This window comes from Malus domestica, chromosome 16 (genome assembly GCF_042453785.1).
Source record: "Malus domestica chromosome 16, GDT2T_hap1".
In the NCBI taxonomy this organism is placed as follows: Eukaryota; Viridiplantae; Streptophyta; class Magnoliopsida; order Rosales; family Rosaceae; genus Malus; species Malus domestica.
The window spans coordinates 13517860-13540615 of record NC_091676.1 but is presented as its reverse complement, the minus strand read 5'-3'; the positions used below and the strand labels follow the sequence as shown (position 1 = coordinate 13540615).

Sequence of the window (22756 nt, the reverse complement as noted above, 5' to 3'; positions counted from 1 at the left end):
CCCCCCTATAATTGTATATACCGTATATGACTAGCATTTCCATGACTGTTTTTTTTCTTTCTGCTACCACAACCCATCCATGGACTTGGGATCCAAGAGACCTTTCCATAGACTTGAATTTGCCAAGAGAATGTTATGCAAGCTCCCGTTCAGTCACTTTTAAATCGAGCATTTTCATGTACTTTTTAAGAAACTTTGAAATGACATAGGGTTGTGTGTTTTGCTACTATGTTAATAAACAAATTGGAGCTATTTCGAATAAAAAAGGTGCAAGACATGCCACTTGCTAGTTCGTGGTTAAGGTTGAGCAATCTTTATTCGCACCAAGAATCAAGTTTTATGTCTTTGCAGTACTAATCAAAAGTCATTGCACTGGTGTTCTGGGGCGTATACAGACAACATAGAGAAACAAATACAATATAATATAAAAAGTATGAAATTTAATCCAAAAAAAAAAGCAAACAAACAAAATATCCATAAATCAAGTCATACCTTAGTTGGAGGATTAAAAACTTCAAAATCACCACCCATCAATAAAAAAAACTTGTTTTTCTCTATCAGAGCTATTAGGGTTTTAGTCGGAATAAACGTAGGATAAACAAAAAGTGAAGCTAGAGTTTAGTTATAGTATGTGGATCTATTGATAAATTTGATTTTTATTATTAATTTCATTTTGTATTTAATAGTAATTATGTAATAGAGTAAAATAGACAATTAATATTTAAAATTTAAATTAAGTGTAAAAAGAGATTAAATAGATTTAAATAAAATTTCCCTGGAAGTAAAATTGTCCCCTTCTACTTTCCCCTCTCCCTCACATTTCTCTCCAATTTCTTTCTCTTTCATATTTTTCTTATTTTTATATTTTTATATTTACACAAATATAGTATGTGGGCTTCATCCAATGTTGATAAAACGACATAATGAGTGCAGTAAAATCTAACTCATCCCAATAATTTATGAATTAATCATGAAATGATTACTCGTGTGGTGAGTTTTGAATTCATCATGAAATGATTACTCATGATTATTCATGTGTGGTTAGGAGAAACTTGATTACTCGCACCACCTGCATCAGGGTATACCCATAATCTCTAGGCAACCATTTTACACGGTTTGAACGACACTTGAGTTAGCTGCGGGCACCCGACTGCGTCTTGACCCCTATCCTATTTTTGGGCCAGATTCAAACTCTTATACATAACTTGTGAAACATGCTGAAAATAATCGGATAAAATTATGTATTTCTTGTCCAATTAGAGATAAAATTGAAACGACATTTCTTTCTCCAAAAACTCCACATCGAGACCGTGGCTGGTTCACATTGACATTGTGATTGCGGACTCACAAACCCTTGCGGGGCCGAAGAATTGTTGTTGTTGTTTGCTGTTTGTAGTTTCACATGGGAAAAAGCAAAGTCTAATCGAGTAATGTAACAATTGGATCTTAAACGTACCAAGTGGGGTTTGTCAAAGTTGCATCGTGTCAACTTTAAAGATGTGCAGAACAATTTTCACACCGAGCGAAACTAACGTGAATCAGATCAAACCAAAATATATGAGAACATAGATCCCATATTGTTAGGAGAGCTTTGCTAGGCATGACACGTTGGACTCTGAATGCCCCTAAACAAGTTCTTCTTTGTAACAGGGCATAAGTTTGAAAGAAAAAGAAGTATTATATAAGAATATCACGAGACTCAACTATACTCGCAATTAACAGCCGTCGACATGAATGAGTAGCTTGCTTAAGAAAGACTGGACTCAAACTACATGACAAATCAAAACGAGTCAAATCATCAGCAACAAAAAAAATTTCACGATAAACATGACAAATTTCACAAAACCAACTTTAATGCATAAGGGCACGAGATTTTTTTATTTTTTATTTTATAAAATTTTTTGAGAACTAAGGGCACGACAATTTAGTATTACTTGTGCATGTAAAATCAACTACTAGAAGTACATATTCCGATTCAATCATAATCTTTTTATTTCCATTATTCCATGCAAGTTCTTCTCTTTTTGATACAAAGTAGTATCTTAAATATTTTATTATTAAATATTTTATTGTAATTTCTCAAGTCAGTACTGAAATCTTTGCATAATGTAACAGGATAATAAGTTCATGCGGAGATCACTTTTAATTTTCCATATAGTAACATAACATGTCAGATGCTTTTCAAGATATGATGCATATATATTGATTTATGAGAAAAGGAAAGAAGAAGAAAGAAGGCTCAAAATGTGCAATAGATTCTTTGCTCACAGTCCTCCATCAGCAGTCAGTTTTCACTGGTCATGAATCAAGTGCAGGACTGCAAGGTTATTCCTCCCTACCAAAATGGATGGTCCCCCCGCCCCACCCTGCCCACACACACATTTTCTTGATTTCAGTCCTCCCAAGCATACATGGCATATATGATCTGGCTTTTATGGTACCACTTTGACTACCCTTGACCCAATACCTAGCAGCAGTTTAAGCAACAGGCCAAGGAGTAAAACTTTGGTGTACAAGTCACGTGACGAGAGAAAAATACACAATAGGTTCGTAAACCCGTGTGTAACAATGTGATTACCTTCTTTTTTAAGTTCGTAGATACTTATTACTATGATGGATCCACTTAGGGTTCGGGGTATGCGCATGCAATCCTCCCACCCTACTGTTGCTACACACGAAATTATTATCCAATGTTCATTTGATGTTTTTCTTAAGCATGTAAGTTATGAGAGCAAGATATTTGACAAAATGTTTAAAAAGACAAGCCAAAATAGTTTGCGACATCTTGCCACGGAAGTAAAAATTTCTAAACTCACGACGAATTACCTAGAAATATAGGAGTTAAAGCACATGAAGTTACTAAAGAAAACAATGTGAAAATTTCTATGATGCTTTGGAGTATTCTATATTTCAGAGCTTTTAACGGTTAAATCTTAATTATTATATCTTTAACTTAAGATCCAACAATTGAAAACTTCAAGTATAGAATACCCCGAAATGTACTTGAAGATTTTTCAGTGATTAGAGTCTCAGACACCAGATCCAAACAAGAAGCCAAATTTGAGAAAATCCAGCCTTCCCTACAAAACCCTTATTATTAGACTGTGATATGGACCTCTTGTAGAGCTGCACAACATGACAACCCTCTTTCCAATCCCTCCCCTCCCTTTCCAGCCAAACCAACAACACAAACAAAAGTTTCAGAAAAACAAACAAACTGAATTAATAAAATGGAAAGAGACTTACAGCTCAGTGGCCTTCCCCACCAACAATTCGTACAGTTCAACCAAATTGCTCGAAATATAAATATTCACAAAAGCAGGCAAGGGTAAGAAATTTTAAGACTACCCCATTCCCTTTTTCCAAAGCAGAAATTATAGGATATATATGTATATATATTCATTATATATATATATGTGTGTGTGTGTTTTTGTGTAGCAATAAAAAACTAAGGACATATATACTGTGGAAACTTGATATCATATTTTGTTTTTCCTGCTGCAGAACTTGCAGTGAGATATATAATGTGCTGTTGGGTCAGCTGTCAAATGACCCCATCTGGAGGAAGAGAGAGGTCTTCCTCTTTATACAAATGCAGGAACTGCCCTCCCTCTCTTTCCAGATCAGATGACAGAAAAAGAGGCAAAAAGGAAGATCATGGGAGTGAATTCAAGGAAGTGAGTGATTGATCGATATAACTACTTTGTTTTCTTTCTATTGAATTTGAAAAAATTCTAGTATGCTCCGGATACTTATAGGTTGAGATTTTTGGTCGTTAGATTCTTGGTTAAGAATGTGATACCTACTATTTGACGGCTAATATTTAAATGTATAGGATACTCAGGAGCATGTTACAAAATTCTTGAATTTGATCCCCTTCAATTAATTGTTGTCTTCCACTGTCCAACAATTTAAAGCCACTCTCACACACGTCCACATTTTCTTAGTAAAAATCGAAAGTATTTTACAGTTGGTAACAACCAGCAACTATCCCCATAAAGATTTTTCAATTTTTTTTTTTACTTCCTGTTTTTTTGTTGAAGCTCAGTCATTTCCCTTTACATTCACTGATATCTGCATAAAGTGTTCATAGGTTGTCGCCTCTTTTACTTGACAAAAGTCTTTGCCATGCATCATTTTTCTAACTTTTCATTACTTTTTGAAATTTACAGTGACTGAATATTCTGCGTATTTTAACCGTTAGACCTTTGTTTTAAAAAAAAATTAGAATTTACTAGATAATAAATCCATAGTACCAGGTAATTTGGAGCACCCAATAATTTTTGTTCTGTTGTAATCAGCAATGCCAAATATAAGCCAACATCAAGTGTAACATCAGTAAGAGAAGGGTAATAATAATTTCTGCTTTATGTTTTTTTTTTCCTACTTGGTCTCATAAATCACCCCTTTACCTCATCACATTTAAGCAAAGTGATTTCCGCACTTTCATTCTCTCACCGTCGTATAAAACAAAAGGAGAAATGTAGAAGATGAAAATGAGAGCGTAAAAAACACTACCCCAACTTAAATAGAGAAAAGTTGGGGTGGGGGATGGGAGGGGGGTTTTGAAAGGACCAAGATGTTCTTCAGTGATGGGGTTTTCTCTAACGTCATTGTGATGAGATGCTGAAACAAAGTGGGGCACAACTTTAAAAAAAAGAAAAAAGAAGCAAATGAGTTGTCTTTCTGATCTGTTTGTTTAGATTTTAGCAGCATTGATTCTTCCCAAAGTTCTTGTTTTCTAAGTAGATTCTTGAGATCAGCCAGTTAGCATTTCTCAGCTCTTCGTCTGCAGTAAAACCCCACCAACAGCAATATATATTCAAATTTCCATTTTTCTGGTGCCAAAGGCTGTAAAAGTATAATATGCAAGTCCTATAAGTTATTGTATTGCCACATCTATGGCTGGTTGCTTGATTCCCACTTGCTGAAATGCCAAAGCCATCTGCTGCTGTTGTTGGAGGTGCTGCTGGGGCACTTGCCTTGCTCGCAATCGTCATCGCATTTGTGTGGTTCTGCAGGGCTCATTGCAAGAGTTTCTCGAACAGGACCTCTGAAACAGGCTCCTCAGATCCATCTGCATTAGGTGAAACTCCTCTTGTCTTCTATTTTTACATGAACTGTGAATGTATGTTAGTTAGCCAGGCAGCGTGTTGGCCTCTTTGCACCAGAATTTGAATCCCCCCTCCCGTTGATTAGAGTAGTTCTGAATATTGCATTTTTCGAAAGAAAATTATGCTACATTGGTCAATTGATGGCTGTAGTGTTGTTAACAACTCTGATACCTTGCGCCCCAACATTGTCAGTGGAATGGAACAGGGGTGGGCCCAGCTCGGGGGCACGACAGGGGCCGAGGGTCTTCACATTGGAGGAGTTAGACCAGGCAACCAAGCATTTTGATGAAAGCAATCTGCTGGGATATGGAAGCTTTGGCCTGGTTTATAAAGGATTGCTGCGTGATGGGACTGTTGTGGCTATCAAAAGGCGGCCTGGTGCTCCTAGACACGATTTTGTCTCAGAGGTAACCGATCATGAAAAAATAAGAAGTCTATTGCTCTATGTTTATGAGCATTACATAATGCATCTCGTATACATATAGTTGCTTAATGAATCGTTTGCTAAGCGGAAAATGAAGGTGGTGTCGGGGGTTCATAAGCGAAAAACTATTTATGAGCTTAATCTTATAGAATTTCATGAGGAAGTGACAGGTTATTATGTTGCAACAGGTGACATATTTGTCGGAGATTCGTCATCGACATTTAGTTACAATTCTAGGTTACTGCCAGGAAAGTGGATATCAAGTACTGGTTTATGAGTATTTACCAAATGGCAGCATCTCTAGTCACCTATATGGTAATTATTTTTACCTAATTTCACTGATCATATGTGTGCGCGTGAGCGTGCATAGTACTGGTTTTATAAGCATTTTTCAGATGCTATTCAATTTGTGGCAGATACTAGACCAGAGCCATCAACTAAACTTGAGTTTAAGCAAAGGCTGTCAATAGCTCTAGGCGCCGCGAGAGGTAAGATCAAATGGGAACTCCATAAGAAACGAAGAAGTTAAGAACCATGGTTGAAGTTTTTAAGTATCTAATTTGCAGGTTTATCCCACTTGCATGGCCTAAAGCCTCCCATAGTACATAAAAACTTCAAAACAGCCAATGTGTTGGTTGATGAGAACTTCATTGCTAAGGTTGCAGATGCAGGAATCTCAAAACTGCTAGAGAAGATAGAAGAAGCAGGTCCTTCTAGCACGTCTAGTGTCAATTTTTTCGAAGATCCAGAGTAATTCGATGTCTTCTGAATGAACTCGGTTTTCCTTTTGGCGCTTTCATTCATATTCAGAAGCTAACAATGCATGTGATAGGGCTGGAGCATCCGGGGTTACCTCTGAAATGAGTGATGTGTACAGCTTCGGGGTTTTCGCTTTGGAGCTTCTAACTGGACAGGAGGCCGTGCACATTGGCTCATTGGGATCAAATGAAAGCTTATTTCAATGGGTATGAACAAGCAACCACTCTAATCATCGATAAAATAAAACTATTTGCACCCTATTTATCGACTACATTGTTGATCACATCCCTTTTAAACGTAGACTCACCTGTGTGAGTGAATCTCCGCTCTCTAAGAGACGCGGTCACATAATTTTGCAATGTCTCTATACATATGCTAGTTAAAGGCTACTGTTTGTCTTCTGAATCACATTTTGAACTTTGTGAAGGTGGAATCGCGGCTGAGTTCGAATAACCTAGTGGACCGCAGGCTAGCTGGAAGCTTCACCGCGGAGGGAATGAGGGACTTGATCAGGCTGACACTGCAATGCATGAGTTTTCCGGCAAAAAGGCGGCCGAAGATGGAGATGGTTGTGGCGGAGCTAGAAAGAATTCAAGAGAAAGAAATGGCAATGACAACAGTCATGGGTGAGGGAACTGATACAATCACTCTTGGGAGTGTACTATTCACTTGAATATATATGTGAAGATATTTGCACAAATTGTTCGTGTATGTTAGCTTGGGCAAAGCTTAAGCTTAATCACACATCAACAAAAACAAGTTTAATTAGTAATCTCAATGTTATATTCGTAAGGGTAACTCATGTACTAGTGTACCAGTGTTGTTTGTGTCACAAAACATGCATTTTTTAATCCTTTACTAACATTATTGAATTTCACGGTCGAATATACGTTTAAGAAATTTAGTAAATTTAATCGGTAAACATGATCCAGAAAGACACTATTGTTGAACCAAATTTATGCGCCACCATGAGTGGTGGAGATGCCCAAACTCATTAACCTGTAAAAGAACATACAACCGTGAGCAAGCCAAAGACCGAGGGTGTGCCGGTCAAAGGCTCTTCGACCAATGGTTAAGTTAGTAAGCAATATTGAGACTCAAGCAGTGGACAAGAGTATAAGTATGCAGAGATTGCATAACCAGAGGTAAACCCTATAAGGGTGTATTTATATCGGTCGAGGAGATGACCATTTAGGATAGTAGAACTTATTAAATCGGTAGAATCCTTATTAAATTGGGAGAATCATAGAGAATATCTAGTAAGTAGATGTTGTACCTCTTATGAGTGTGATTACATGTGGCGCACGCAATCTTTAGATTGTAAGGACTCCAAGATTATAAGAAACATGTTGATTCGTTGCTCGATTATGTTCCCGAATCTTGCACAACAAGCATGGTCTATCTCAGCGAAGTCGACGAACTTCACCCACTGATTTCGGAATAGAATGATGGTGGCATCATTGATCCATTTAGTCAACTCCGGAATGGAGACTATTGAGTTCATGGTTGGACTTCTGAGGTAGGCGTATTCCAATCCACCTTACTCCGACCCTTGAAAAATCATGGTCCCACATATATTATACATTGTTGTATGATACAATGACTCTCCACTTTGTTCGTAACACATAAAAAAACTTGAGTTTCAACAGTAGGACTTGTATATTTCTTTAGCTTAAAGTTAAGCTAGACAAATAGATGTGTTTGTAGTCACATTGGTTAGAACGGATGTAATTCCTTTTATACACTTAAGTTTGACTTCTCTTCTCCGCAATTTAAATTCATTTGAAGGTAGGTTAGTTAGACCTAAAACTACAGACACCAATAATATACGAGCGACATAAAGTTGATACATACTGGCTATACTTGGTACTCAGAGCCGTACTTGTCTCATAACTTACAAACATCAAGTTGGTCCTGGTGGGATTCTGTTGAGCAAACTTGAATTCAAGAAGATCACAAAACACGTACTATTCTAAGGACACCAATTGTACAATTTTACTAAACCTTACATAATGTGTAGCATTGGCGATCCCCATTAGGTACCCGTTTCAAAACATTGTCCAACAACCTTTGGAATCATTCACATTTCACTAGGGTTTTGACACGACTAGACAATAAGGCTCCAAAATTGACATAAGTTTAGAAAATATGAAATGATTGTTAACCTAACACGAAAACGAAATACTTCTAAATACGAATTGTAAACTAGTAAAAAAAGGCAATGACTTGACTACATATCTTGTATCCACGTGTTAGGGTTTATTAAGGTTTATATTTTTCGTTCTCAATACAAAACTCGTTTACCATCAACGTCAGTAACTATTTGAGCTTGAATCTAAACACCCATTACTGAATCAATTTAAAATTAACTATTTCTTTTACATTTACACAAACACGAAATGACATGACGCAAACAAAACATATAAACATAACCCTACATCTCACTCAGATGAACCCACTAAAACGGTGGAGCACATAAAAGAAGAGTAAACAACTAGGTAGGCATTCACTTACAAGTACTATTGTTTTTCATGAGCTCCCTACCACTCATCATAACTACAATTAATGTGCCTATATGCGTTTACCGACGACTTCATCGTCCAATAAGTCACAAATTTGTGCATATTTTCTCTATTTGGGACTGGTCACTGAGTGAATGTATGACAAACTCATATGAAGCCAAACACAGCACCACAGATTCCTTAGCTCCCACGACCCACAAAGTCCCCTACCTCCCTCCATAATTAGGACAAAAAGGGTCCATCAAGATTTTGGGTTTGCCCTACCAAAAATTCCCTTCCTTTTTATCATTTCAACCACGACTTTACTCACATGGGTGTGATATTACTATGGACTATGGAGTTATAGTAAGAAGGAAAGAGAATTAGGGTGTAGGAGTGAGAAAGTGAATGAGCAAAAAGTAAGATGTGGTGAGGAGTATCATCGTTTAATTGTCACTTGGTGAGTGAATTTAAATTTTTTTTTTTTTAGTACATTGATATTTTTATACTAAAGGAAGGGAGAGTTCAGTTAAGCCACACAATAGACAACCTAATCTGATATCAAGTCCGACATCCACAAGATTCGAACATAAGATAATAATAATGCTCACCGTTATTATGATAATATTGCTCACCGTTACTTAAAGGTGGGAAGGTACAATGCACTCTAAAATTAAGGGAAGAGTTGATATTACAAGAATAAATTCTAGTTGTTAGAGAGTATTTTCTTTGCAAAAATGCAATTCTTATCACATTTTTTAGGAAAGAGATTCACTCCAAATCTCTGTGTTCCGAGCCTGCAAACCAAGAGATCTAAACCGATCAAGAGAAAGAAAGAGATTTAGGTTGTTCAAGTTCTTGAGTTTTTGTGAAGTGGGTCAGTGGGATAGGCGAACGATGGTCGTAGGATTGAAATTGAGTGGTTTGGATCTCTCATCTGCAGGCTTCGAACACAGAGATTCGGAGTGGATCTCAATCCCATTTTCCATACCACATTTGTACCATTTCTCTAACAGATATGAGATCCACATGTGTTGGTGAGCCCTACCTCTATTAGGGAGGTGGTACAACCACAAATGTGGTATGAAAAATATGGTAAGAGTAGCAATACTCTTTTCTTTATCATAGTACATTAGATGATACATGAATGTGATGCAAAAATATGGTCTCTCTAGCATTTTTCCTATGTTAAAACTAATTATTGAAGATACGATTAAACATTTTTAATGTATTAAGATACAATTGCATTTGTTAAAATAACAATTGCAAGGAGTTTGTAAGAGCATCTCCAATAGGGGCTTTATCCTCCATAAGGCTACTACATTTCAAGCCTTAATTAGTCAGAAATTGCATCCCCAATGAGCTGGAAAATGGGATTAGATCAACTACTTGGGCAAGCGACTTCCTTTCTTGAGTAGCATAAAATTGGGCTACATCTAGCCCCAAAAAGCAGTGAGTCCCACAAAAAAAGTAACAACCCATGTGAGCAAAATTTCATCACTCTCCCTCGACTTGCGAATAAACTTATACTCTCCTTTTATTTTATTTTTTTATTTCTTTATTTCTTACATATTTTTCTTGCAATTTGGCTAATTAATGATTGTTTTAAATTTCATAAGAATTAGAAATTTCAAATTGATTTAACGTTCATGGTCATATTGGTGGATGAAATTTAAAAAAAAAATCAAAATTGTAAATTGTATGATACTAATTTACCAATTGATGCCAGGTAAATTGTTGTGTTGTACGTGAAAATCAAATTATTTCAGAGGGCGAAGTGGGAGTTTGTATCTTTCAACGCCTGAGATTGAGATAAGAGAATTTATTAAAAAAAATTAAGATAACAAGTCCAAAAATCAATGTGACGACCCATCCCTAATTTTCCATGTAATTTTCTCCCCGAGGATGTAAAATGACGTTTATGCCCTTTTTGGCAAAAGTGGAATTGACTTGGACGTAGTTATTCGGCTTTTAAATTATTTTTCTCGATATCGTAATTAATTAGTACTCGTTGTTACGAATGCATGAGGGCGAGTTAGACCCGAATCAGATTTGTAACGAAGAAGTTACGTTTAGTTAAAGTGCGTTAACAACTGGTAGATTTGTACATGTGTGTACTAATAATTTAGTGTTAGAATACTATTTTTTATAAGGCACGTTAGATTTCGTGTGATTTCAAATTGTACAAATCTTATCACCTCTTCTTTTTAAATTATGTCTCGTGCCCTATTCTCCTTCACCAACCAATCAACTTTTCTCCTCTTTTCCCCTCACCCAATTAGATAATCTCTTATTTCTGTCCAATCAAAACACTTCCCCCTCTCTCTCTCTCTCTCTCTCTCTCTCTCTCTCTCTCTCTCTCTCTCTCTCTCTCTCTCTCTCTCTTCTTCTTCTTCTTCTTCTTCTCTCCCTTACCCAAGTCTCCCTTGTCTCTGCAACAACAAAGATTCATCATCAAACCTCACAGATCGACCCTCAAATCACCATCATCGTGCTCCCCTCATCCTCACAAGTCCATCCGTACGAGCCGATCTTAAAGTAGTTGAGTTTTGACTGTCTAACTCGGAGCAACTCGAAGCTCCGACTCGGGTGTAGATTTTTTCGACGACTTTCCATTCGAGTTGCACGGTTTTGGAAGGTTTGGAGACATCTAGGCAACTCCCTGTGGCCACTAGCCTAGGTTTGAAGTGGAGCCAATGTGAGAACACACGGGTTTGAGACGACGAAAATAGGATTGAGAGTTTCGAGGCTTTTTCAGTCCATTTCCGTCCACTTTTTGGACTTTTGAAAGGTATAAATTTGTTCTACTCTTCATAAGCTTCATTTCCATATAGAGTACATAAAAAATGGTTGAGAAATGAAGAAGATATGAAGTTTTAAATTTTTTTTTCCAGAATCTAGCGAATTTTTCCAGAAACTGGCGAACTAAACAGCGGCGGAGTGGCCGCAACCTGGCAGTGCGTGGCGGCGCGTGAGGGTGTGTTCGGCCTCTGAGCGGTGCGTGCTTGACGTGTACGAGTCTGTGACGTCGAGTAGACTGTTTTCGTATATTTAAACCTTTTGTTTGAGCAAAACTAAGGGGGATTTTTCTAGCCTTTTAGTGTATGTACTAATTAATTAATTAGTAAAGTTATTTCACATATATGTGAGACTTACTCCGAGGAGGTACGAGGACAAACAAGGCTAGGAGGCTACAATCCATTGACGTATTAGTGAGTGGGCATTTGTTTATAAATATAATATATAAAGTTTTATAGTTTCCACAAGTGTTTTGATTAATTTTACGCCTATCATGCCATGTTTTATTTAATTTTAAAAATGTCATTATATTGTTGAGATTTACATATTGTCATTGGCATGTTCATAATATTATACTTGCTCATCATGCATGCCTACACAGGTGTTGTACTCGCCCGGGCCAGGGCCAGGCTTCATGTGTATGTTCACATCACACCGCACGCTCACCTTGGATCCATCATAGGTGGCAATCATGTCGTACATGTTGCAATAGGCAACTCCGACTCGTATGTGATGCACCTAGCACTAGTCTTCACGTGATTGTAGTACTAGAGCGTATATTATGATTACACTCAGTCCTATTCATGTCAGATTCCCTCTACATGAACTCGTGTGTTAGCATAGATTGATGAGCACCTGGTTTTACTTATGTTGCTGTTGAGATATTATGGTTGATGTATTTATGGATTTATTGTTGGTTTATAGTTAATTTCATACTTATATGTAGTATGATTTTCTGGAAACTATACATGTTTTACGGCGAGGGGTTAGTATGTTCAGAAATAAATGTGTTTTATAAACCTTTGTTTTTGCCCACTCACCCTTCTGTTTTTCACCCCACTAGGACTTAGATAGTTGAACTCGTTGTGGCATACGAGGAATCTCCAGTGTATTCTGAAATTTCCATAGATAAATGTAAGGGCTTTTTCTCGGTTGTGTATTAAGTACCTTAACTAGTTTCGATTGCACTACTTTTGTCGTATTGTCATCTATGCTCTGAACATTTGTGTTTTATGGGTTCTTCCCACTACTGCGCACTCTTTACCTTAAATTAAATAAATGTTTGCTTGGGTTTAAATTTATCCACATTTTTCTTATGCATCACCTTCCTTTTTGGTTACGTCACCTTCGGGTGTCGACCAGTATGTCTTGACTCTGGTTGGGGTGTGTCAATCAACTTAAGAAAAGTTTAAAAAAAAAAAATCACTGCATAATCACATGACTACATAAATAAATGAGTAAATTGTAGCAATGGTCCCTCAATTTTAATCAAATTGGAGCAATGGTCCCTTAACTAAAAATTCATTACTATTGGTCCCTCAACTTATCAAAATGTGTAGCTATAGTCATTTTCATCAATTTCGTCAAAATTTTGTCAAAATAAGTTATGTTGGAATAACCATTTATATTATTAGGGTCTCTCAACTCATCAAAGTGTGTAATTATGGTCATTTTCGTCAACTACATCAAAATTTTTGTCAAAATGAGTTATGTTGGAAGGAACATTGCTACAATTGGGTTAAAGTTAAGGGACCATTTCTCTAGTTAAATTAAAGTTGAGGGACCAATGATAATGAATTTTTAGTTGAGAGACCATAGCTGCACATTTTGATGAGTTGAATGACCAATGGTAATGGATTTTTAGTTGAGGGACCATTGCTCCAATTGAGTCAAAGTTAAGGGATCATAGCTACAATTTACTCATTGGGAGATATTCTTTTATAAAACCCCAAACATTTTTCAGAGCTCAAAAACGGATTACATCTACCATTTTTTCAGCCCCATATAGAGCCCCTCACTGGGATGCTTTAACTAAAGTGTTTTGGAGTGTTCACCCTTTGTGCTCGTTGTCTTATGCTTGAGACCTACTTGTAACCAACCGTGCCAACTAGCTAGTATATAATCCCTTGCTAGCTAGAGTATAACTTTTTTTCTAAAAAAATAACTTGCATAACACAAATATACTGCTACTACAGCGTCCCATACTTATAATCCAAATAATTCAAGAACATGGGTCCACAGCAGCACTGCTAGAGATGGCGTATGAACATGGGTCCACAAGGGTGCAAAGGAAAGGGAAAAGAATAAAAGCGTATGAACAAAACGCTGCGTTTCGAAGACGTAATCCAGAACGGGATACGTGGCATGCCAACACACCAGGCTGTTTCCAGTTGAGCTGAACAAAATCAGGACTCAGAGTTTCGTTTCAGTTTGCCGCGCCTGAAAATGGCGACCATATCCATAAGCTTCTGCCCGAGCGCCATGGCTCGCCCGAGGGTCCCACAGACTCGCAAGCCTCCGAATAAGAAGCAGGTAACTCCGAGGCCTAACCCTAACCCTAACGTTAGGCTGAAGGGTCGAACCGGCGCGAAGCAGTTGTCCTCAGTCGGCGTCGAGGCCACCACCTACACTCGCCTGCCTCCCAGAGAGGATTTCTCTCTCCCGTCTCTCGATGCGGCGTCGTTGGAGTTCTCGTCTGAGGTGAAGCTCTCTGAGTCAAATGTCGCATTGGTGGTTGAGAAGGAGATTGATTATTTAAGCAGCGACGAAGAGGAGGAGGAAGAAAGTGGCACGGATAATAAGTTAGGGATGAATTCTGGGAAATTTGAGGTCTTTGATGGGAATTACGATTCTGAACTGGATGAGGAGGAGGAGGAGGAGGATGACAGTGATGGTGAAATTGACGACGAACTGGAAAATGTTTATCAAAACGACGACGGTGAGTTCCCAGGGTTTAAGGAGGGCAAAGCTGTGAATTTCTCCGGTAATGAGAGTGAATTGGAGGAAGTGGAAGTGAAGGAGAAGGGAGTGCCAGCGGTAATGCGGTGTTTCGACCGCGCCAAAATCTTTGCCAAGGCAGGGGACGGAGGGAACGGCGTGGTTGCAATGCGGCGGGAAAAGTTCGTGCCTTTGGGGGGACCTTCAGGCGGAGACGGAGGGCGAGGTGGGAATGTGTATATGGAGGTGGATGGGTCGATGAATTCACTTCTGCCGTTTCGGAACAGCGTGCATTTTCGGGCAGGGAGAGGTGATCATGGAAGAGGGCAGTCTCAGAATGGGGCTAAGGGAGAGGACGTAGTGATTAAGGTGGCGCCCGGGACTGTTGTCCGAGAGGCGGGGAAGGATGAGGTGCTTCTGGAGTTGTTGCATCCGGGCCAGCGTGCATTGTTGTTGCCTGGAGGGAGAGGCGGGAGAGGAAACGCTTCGTTTAAATCCGGGACAAATAAGGTCCCCAGGATTGCTGAGAATGGTGCAGAGGGTCCCGAGATGTGAGTTTACCCCTCTTCGAGTCTCTTGTCAATCAATCTGAATTGCTTTAACTTGCGTGCTGTTGTTGTTATCATTGATTCTTTATTATTGTTTGGATGATTTGTGGTAGATGGAATTGTTTTGTTAGTCTGTAGTCATTCAAAATTAAAACAATGGTAAAAACTTTTGAATGATTGATTTGAGACTTCGTTCTGGCAGTAGAAGATGATATGCGCCGAAGCAGCTTGAAATTGATAGTGTGACCCAAATATTGGTGCAATTAGAAGCTAGGTGCTTTCCAGGAGATCGTATGTCACTGTAAAAGGAGACCCTATTGTAGACTTGTAGTGTTTCTCTTAGCTCGATTTGCAGATTCGATCTTGAAAGCTAGGCAGTATATCAAACAGTTGAGATTAGCTTAGTTAAAATAATTCTTAAAATTGGTCTATGTTGTCTGATATCTTACAATCAAAGGCCTTTACTTGGTCCCAGCGATCTCAAAATTAGGGATACTTGCAGTCTTTGTGTGACCATTTTTGAACAGTATGAATAAATGCTGGTATTATTGATCAGGTGGTTGGAGCTGGAACTAAAGCTGGTTGCAGATATTGGAATAGTGGGCGCCCCAAATGCAGGGAAAAGCACACTTTTGAGTGTGATAAGTGCTGCTCAGCCAACAATAGCAAATTACCCCTTCACAACTTTACTTCCTAATCTGGGTGTGGTTTCGTTTGACTATGATTCTACAATGGTAGTAGCAGATCTGCCAGGTTTACTTGAAGGAGCACACCGCGGTTTCGGTTTGGGCCATGAGTTCCTACGGCACACTGAGAGGTGTTCTGCCCTGGTATAGGCTTTGACCATCATCTCTCAAGTTATTTGGAACTTTGTTACAAATTATTTTGGATGCTCGAAGATTAAAATAGCTTGATATATTTTTTATCATCTTAATTGTCATTAGCTCATCTTCGCATATTACCCTGTGGAAACACAGCATGAATTCTCTTTCAACCAAATTATACGGTCTTTTCTGGTGGTCATTTTAATCAATTTCTGGTATCATCCATTGTGTCCTTCGTTTACATGATAGAATATATGCAAAATTATGAGGCTAAATTTACATCTCCGATGAATGTTAAGTCTACTTCGTTCTGTGGCTGAGGAAAATGAAAGCTCCCTTTTGTTCTCTGTTTAGTAATCACTGTTTCAAATTTTCTTCCCAGACCCTGCGTAAAGCGGGAGCCTTGTGCACTGGGTACGACCTTTTCTAAAGGAATTGTTATTGGCACTCCAAAAATCTCATTGCGCTCTCCTCACAAGTGTATTTTTCTTTCTACATATAGAATGTTTGGAGTGCACAATGAGAATTTTGGAGTGCTAATAATAGTTCCCTTATTTAATTTTAAAATGTTTTGTTTTATTCTTTATCAAAACCATCGTTATTGATAAGATATTCATCATTCTGGAAATGTCAGATACATGTCGTAGATGGCTCATCACAACAGCCAGAATTTGAGTTTGATGCAGTACGTCTGGAGTTGGAACTGTTTAGCCCTGAAATTGCTGAAAAGCCTTATGTAGTTGCGTTTAACAAAATGGACCTTCCAGATGCATATGAAAACTGGTCATCATTCAAAGAAAATTTAGAATCTCGTGGGATTCGTGTTTTTTGCATGAGTGCAGTGAAAAGAGAGGGTACTCATGAAGTGAGCTGTGCTGCGTATGAGCTTCTACGAGAAAATAAAGTGGCCGAGGAGGAGTTCCCAGGTCAGTTTACTTTAATTTTTTCTATATTAAAAAGGTTTCTTAACTAAATGCATACTCATATTATCTTGTGGATTTTGTTTTATTCTCACATTATCACATGGACTATAGGGTTGTTTAAATTATACATGTTATGAAGATTATTTGATGACGGGCTATCAAATAGATATGTCACTGTTTAATTTGGAAGTAAGCTTTACTATAGAGATTTAAGCGACACTGGAATTTATTGAAAACGGAAGAGAAATGGCATGACTAGATTAATGTAAATGGTCTCGCATTATTTTAAGAAACAAAATTCTGTATGTGTAATAACAGACGAAAAGGGGAAAGAAAGAGAAAAGCAGTGCAGCTTATAAGTATTTTTTCAGCTGACTAAGGTTTAACATCCATACCTGCTTGTATTTATAGGATAAATAAGCTTTAACTCCATATGTTACTCATTCACTGTGTTGACAAGTCTCTTTTGTTTTGATATGGAAGACCCGGTCAATTTGAATCATGTAGCCGAGATGGTGCGTAAGCAGCAAACTGCATCTATTAATGAGTTTGAGATCACTCATGACAGCAGTAGCAATACTTGGCATGTTGTGGGATCTGGGTTGCAACGCTTTGTTCAAATGACGAATTGGAGGTAGGTTAGAAACTGTTGTAATAATGTCATTGTTATAGTTTTTCATATTATGCTTTCTTTATATCACAAGTCTGATCTGTTATGATATCAAATTTGTTTCGTTATCTGTTGGTTATAGTGGAAAGTTCAAACTCCAAAAGTTGCATTGTAATGGGTGACCTGCATTGTGGATTCAATATCATGAAATTTTGACTAATAGAAGTCTTTTCGTTTCATTTTCTCTTTCTTCTTAAAAGAATAGACCATGATAAGGGGGGAGTGATCAGTGGTGTAAGTCTGACAATTGCACAAGTAAAAAGAGTGAAGCAACAAGCACCTCTTTTTATGATGTAGTTTGTTAGGAAATACATAATGAATATGGATTGATGAATTAATGAAGATCAGATCAACAGCCACCTCGTTCTTCTTCAATTGCTTTGTGCTAATGCAGTACTAATGTACTACTCAAAGATAAGGATTTCCTGAATTTGAATAGCTCACGTGCACAAAATGTCTTTAGATATAAAGAAGGGGGTAAGGGGAAAAGAGGGGAGGGGAGAGGGGAGGGGATTGGGGAGGTGAAGTGAGGGGCCTCGAGTCTCTTTTTGAGTTTCAGGAAACTCCCTTTTCCTCTATTTTTTCATATTGGAGAGCTGTCTTTTAAGTTCTGGTGTGAATTATTTCATGCAATGTTTTCTGTATGATAGTTAGCTGTTTGTTCTTATTGCTGTATTGTTTCTAAGGGACAGCTAGTCCATTGTTCAATGGGTTTAATAAAATCATGTTTTTACATGGCTCTAAATAGCACCCTTGTTTTAGTATAAATTGGTTTTCTTTTGTCTCACACCGTCACACGGAACATATAGTGCTCATCAACTTACGTTTATAATCTGTAGTCAGATCATTCACAATTCAATGTTCTCCAAAATTGATTACGATGCCTCAGTGTTGCTATTTGATGTAATTCGCATCTTGTTTTTGCTGTTCCAATCCTCACGGAAAATTTGTAATGAATGTTTTTGAACAGATATGTGGATTCTGGGAGAAGGTTCCAGCATGTTCTGGATGCTTGTGGCGTGAACAAATCTCTTACAAAACTTGGTGTGAAAGAAGGCGACACGGTGATTGTTGGAGATGTATGTTTCTTTGCTCTGTTATTACTTTGTTACTTTATTGAAGTGTCCAACTTAAAACTTGTAGCGTTGTTTCTTGTAATATAATTTCCAATGACAACATATTCTCATTTGCTTCCTTCAGATGGAAATGGTATGGCACGATGCTGCAGATAATTCCAGTTTTTCAAGTTTTAGGAAAGGATCTACAGAAACAACCAAGTGGCCTCAATGGAAGTGAGCTCGTGGTCTTGTGTGCTATTTCACTGCTAACCGATAGAAATAGAAAGGTATCAGCTCTTGCCATTTGTTTCTCTTCTCCATATACGATCTTGACACAACTCATGAAATTCAGTAACATCTGTTGAAAGAATGAAACAGGCTTTGATGTATTTATAGAAAATTTTAGTTATCCTTTCATTTCTGGTAATATTCACACATTCGCACACCTATAAGCATACTCAAGTGCAAAGGCCCGCTCATTCACACATAAACTTGCATCCCACACGATGAACGCACACAAAGGGAGGTTCATTGAGGGATCCCTCAGATAAGCTTATTCGAGGGATACCTTTGTACGAGCCCACCGCAATGTAGTGCAATGTTCTTAACCATGTCCTTAGGGCTTAAAAGGTCGGTTTAACTGCTTGCACTGTGTCATAACTACCGATTGATCTTCCAATGATGTGAAGCTTCTTTCTCTGTGTACGAAGAGTAGAAGGAAGCTCAAATAGGATGTCTAAACTAAACAGGAAAGCAATCTAGCTACTAAAAACAATATAACTATTGCCAATTGCCAATTCAGATTTACAAGGAAAAAGGAATCCCCTTGTAGTTAATGTATCATTATTCAGTAGTTATGCCTTGATTCTGAAATAGATTCAAAATCGACACTTGACACCAAAACATACCTTTGTACCTGTTCAGCTATCATGTCTCGCCTCCGAGACATGGCCAAAAACAAAACAGCGGTTCAACAACGGTATAGTATCCTTTTTTTCTTATTTTATGGTTGTATCAAACTTTTGTATTAGACTGCTTACGTAATCCAAAACGAGTTCAAGTCATTCGTAGTTCACCATTTGTTAAATTTCACCATTTCTCATAATTCTAAGAAATTAGAATCTAATAACATACTGTTTACTTCAGCTTTTTACTGTATATTTTTGGTTCGGTTCAGTTTTAGTTTGAGTTTCTAGTTTCTGCATGGGTAGGGGTTGAGGGTTTGGGACTTGGAGAGCAAATATCGTGGTTTGTTCCCCAAGGCAACAACAGAACCTTTCTAGCCGTCCAATCTCACGATCCAACCGTCCTTTTATACAATCTTTGACCACTCCCTCTCTCTCTCTCTCTCTCTAAAGATTCGCTTTTACTGTTCTCTCTCTCTCTCTCTCTCTCTCTCTCTCCCTCCCTCTGCATCAAGAAGAAGAAGAATGGAAGATGTACTGAGCTGCCTGCTTCGTTCATTCCCGTTCCCCAACCTCGTATCTTCATCATCTTACCGCTGTTGGATGTTCCGTGATTTACGTACCACGTCGGCACTGACATTTGTACAGCCAAGATCTTCTTCTCTGCAACGTCATCGTGACACCAGAAAACGCATTGAGAGGTCGCCAAGTTTCCAACTTTATCAATACAGTGGATGATCAATATATTGATCACGTAGTCCCTGTTGTCTATGAGATACGATCCTCGCTTCTCTTTCTGAGGATTTCGAAGATTCTTTATTTATGTTCATTTATTATACATTGTGTGGTCAGTTTTCGTCAGGTACTACTTATGTTCAATTTTGAATAATACAATTTAAAATGATTTCTGAACACATAATGTACTATAAAATGACAAAATAAAAGAATTATCTGGATCCTCACAAAGAGGATCCGGCGAGGATCCTCTCTCGTTGGCTATGGCATTGCAGCTTGTGCACTCTACACTACAGTGTCACGTGGCAGGAGTAGCAGACCTCTACTTCAAACAGTAATCCGTACTCCCTAGCACACTAGCAGATCTCTACACTGTGTTGTATCTTGTGAACCAAACTAGGTTTCTGTTTCCAAACCAAATCTCCAAAAATTCTACGGTGTTCGGACCATGGTTTTTAATCATTAGATATGGAGTTTTGTATAGTTGAACAAATTTAACGGTTATAAAACTCAGAATATCTCTTACGTCGGAGCACTATAAAATATTCCTCAAATCTATCATGGGAAAAACTATTAAAATAATCTTTTAATCTCTCAAGCATTCATATAAGGCTTATTTTCAGCTACGCCTCCTTAGAATTCTATTTTAATCTCACTTTGCCATATGTAACTTAAAAATCACAACTTTACTTCTCTCTGAAACTTATTGGTCACCTCCTAAAACATATGTGAGACCCAACACCTAATAAGACTATATCACATGTGCAATAAATTTGATTATAAAATAAGAGATTATTAAGTTTAAAAGAAATTGAAGAGCTAAAAAAATAAAAAAGAAATTGATTAGCTTGGCTCATCCAAATCAAACCCACATAAGAAATTAACAGATCTAAGGCAATGTGGAGCAAATTTTGAGTTTTATAGAGACGATTTTCAAGTTTCAGGGGCAAATTGCGATCAAAATCGAGTTCCAGAGGGCAAAGTGAAGCGTATTTCGAGTTTCAATGAGTAAAATTATGACTTTTGAGTTACAAAGAGTAAAATGAGATTAAAATCGAATTCTAAAAATAAGCCTTCATATAATGCATGTGTAACAATAATTGGAGAATATTATTCCATTTTCTTTATGTATTCAAGACAAAGGAGTTACTTGGGCTAAATCAAAACCAGAGCATCTTTGTTTAGTATCATTAAACAAAGATTAATACTAACTTGACATGTTTAGTATGGGGTTGGTTAGTCATGGTTTATGTTAGTTTGTGTCAAGTAGTAATCAACTAAAAAGTAATTTAACTTGGTATTACATAGGAGTTGTGTTATTTGATGGTATCACTCAGTATTCATTCGTTAATTTAGTATATCAAATTATCAATACCAAAGAGACAGATACCATCAAGGCCATGAAAGCGTGGAGTGGTCTACCACACTAACACTAGGGTTTTATTTTTATAGGAACCAATCACACGTCGCCCAATCACTCTATGGCAAATTAACACAATGATCATTTAGGCAGGCAAATAGCATTTCACCCACAAGCTATAAAGCCACTAATATAGTATGTAGTATTCTCAACAAAAAATAATTTCAAAAAACCAAAACAAACAAGATAAGGACAAACTTACACCCTCCTCATCAAGCGTAAGATGAACGTATTTTCATCGTACATATTACATAATTGAAATTGTTCACTTTGTTAATCATTGTTTAAAGATTATTATAATCAAAATTGTTTTCAAAACTATCAAGTTTTAAATACATACGAATGAGTGAACAATCTCATTTAAGCGATGATTAAGAAATGAACCATTTGGACTAAGAAGTTTTCTACAATAAAAATGTATTAATCTTAAGTAAGTGAACAAGTTTATGTTATCTTTGATTAGATAGATTGAAGTATTATCGAAAACATAAATGAAAAATAAATAGCTTATTATATATTATTATTATCATATACATAATTTGACTGCATCGTAGTGGAAAGACACGACCGTGTTGCATTTTATCGGAAAGTAGAAAGTAGCTGAACCACGAAAGGCTAAAATCTAACAATGGGATTGGGACATTTCCAATCAAAGTGCAAAAAAAAAAAAACTTTCTTGAATTAATATAAAGACCACCACCAATATCAAAGCTACAAAACCTCAAAAAACTCTCTCTCTCTCTCTCTCTCTCTCTCTCTCACTCATGTCAAAGTCCAAGTCCTAAAAACAAAGACACATTTATAATTTTCCCAAAATCCGGGGGGAACCTTTAACCCTAATGAAAAGTATGATGTGCTTGTTTTGGGGGAATGTGCAAAATTCTCATTTGACTAAAAACCAGACACTTGTCAAAGAAAAACTTGGAACAAGGGAATGGACAGTCTCACAGAGAGGCCCCTACCACATCTCTTTTTTCTTTCTTTTTTTTTTGTCAATATTAAATACAAAATTGTTATCCATTTTAAGCAATTTTTTTTAAATCTTTTTTGGTCAAGTCTAATAAGTAAATCCGTTTTAAGCAAATCTAATAAGTACTTAGTCATGTTAGTTTATACACTCCATCCTTTCCAACTAGCTC

At 37.4% G+C, this 22756-nt stretch overlaps 2 protein-coding genes and 1 long non-coding RNA gene across 4 annotated transcripts; all 3 read left to right on the top strand.

Annotated features, from left to right (window-relative positions):
• The first annotated feature begins 4552 nt into the window (after positions 1–4552).
• LOC103403775 (probable receptor-like protein kinase At2g39360) lies at positions 4553–7095 on the top strand. Of its 2 annotated transcripts, none has more exons than XM_008342607.4 (7): positions 4553–5086; positions 5307–5521; positions 5727–5853; positions 5955–6026; positions 6105–6288; positions 6371–6503; positions 6725–7095. In XM_008342607.4, exons 1-7 carry the CDS (start codon positions 4933–4935, stop codon positions 6968–6970), a joined length of 1131 nt encoding a protein of 376 aa, XP_008340829.1. In that variant the 5' UTR covers positions 4553–4932; the 3' UTR covers positions 6971–7095. The 2 variants fall into 2 exon arrangements, with proteins under 2 accessions (XP_008340829.1, XP_070671785.1); XM_070815684.1 differs by having other exon boundaries at positions 4681–5086; positions 6105–6245; positions 6349–6503.
• Positions 7096–11012: 3917 nt separating this feature from the next.
• Positions 11013–12064, top strand: LOC114822181 (uncharacterized). The gene is made up of 2 exons (XR_003770336.2): positions 11013–11589; positions 11693–12064. It is a non-coding gene; the product is annotated as an uncharacterized lncRNA (long non-coding RNA).
• A 1138-nt stretch (positions 12065–13202) lies between these two features.
• On the top strand, positions 13203–18974 carry LOC103403774 (GTP-binding protein OBGC, chloroplastic). Its single transcript, XM_008342606.4, has 6 exons — positions 13203–15085; positions 15639–15912; positions 16541–16832; positions 17313–17463; positions 18470–18578; positions 18700–18974. Exons 1-6 carry the CDS (start codon positions 14043–14045, stop codon positions 18793–18795), a joined length of 1965 nt encoding a protein of 654 aa, XP_008340828.1. The 5' UTR covers positions 13203–14042; the 3' UTR covers positions 18796–18974.
• The last annotated feature ends 3782 nt before the right edge of the window (positions 18975–22756 follow it).

Coding starts and splice junctions, on each gene's coding strand:
- LOC103403774 (XM_008342606.4), top strand. CDS start 14,043: ATGGCGACCATATCCATAAGCTTCTGCCCGAGCGCCATGGCTCGCCCG. Junction 15,913..16,540: donor CTGAGAGGTGTTCTGCCCTG/GTATAGGCTTTG, acceptor TGGAAATGTCAG/ATACATGTCGTAGATGGCTC. Junction 16,833..17,312: donor GGCCGAGGAGGAGTTCCCAG/GTCAGTTTACTT, acceptor TTGATATGGAAG/ACCCGGTCAATTTGAATCAT.
- LOC103403775 (XM_008342607.4), top strand. CDS start 4,933: ATGCCAAAGCCATCTGCTGCTGTTGTTGGAGGTGCTGCTGGGGCACTT. Junction 5,087..5,306: donor CTCAGATCCATCTGCATTAG/GTGAAACTCCTC, acceptor CAACATTGTCAG/TGGAATGGAACAGGGGTGGG. Junction 6,504..6,724: donor ATGAAAGCTTATTTCAATGG/GTATGAACAAGC, acceptor AACTTTGTGAAG/GTGGAATCGCGGCTGAGTTC.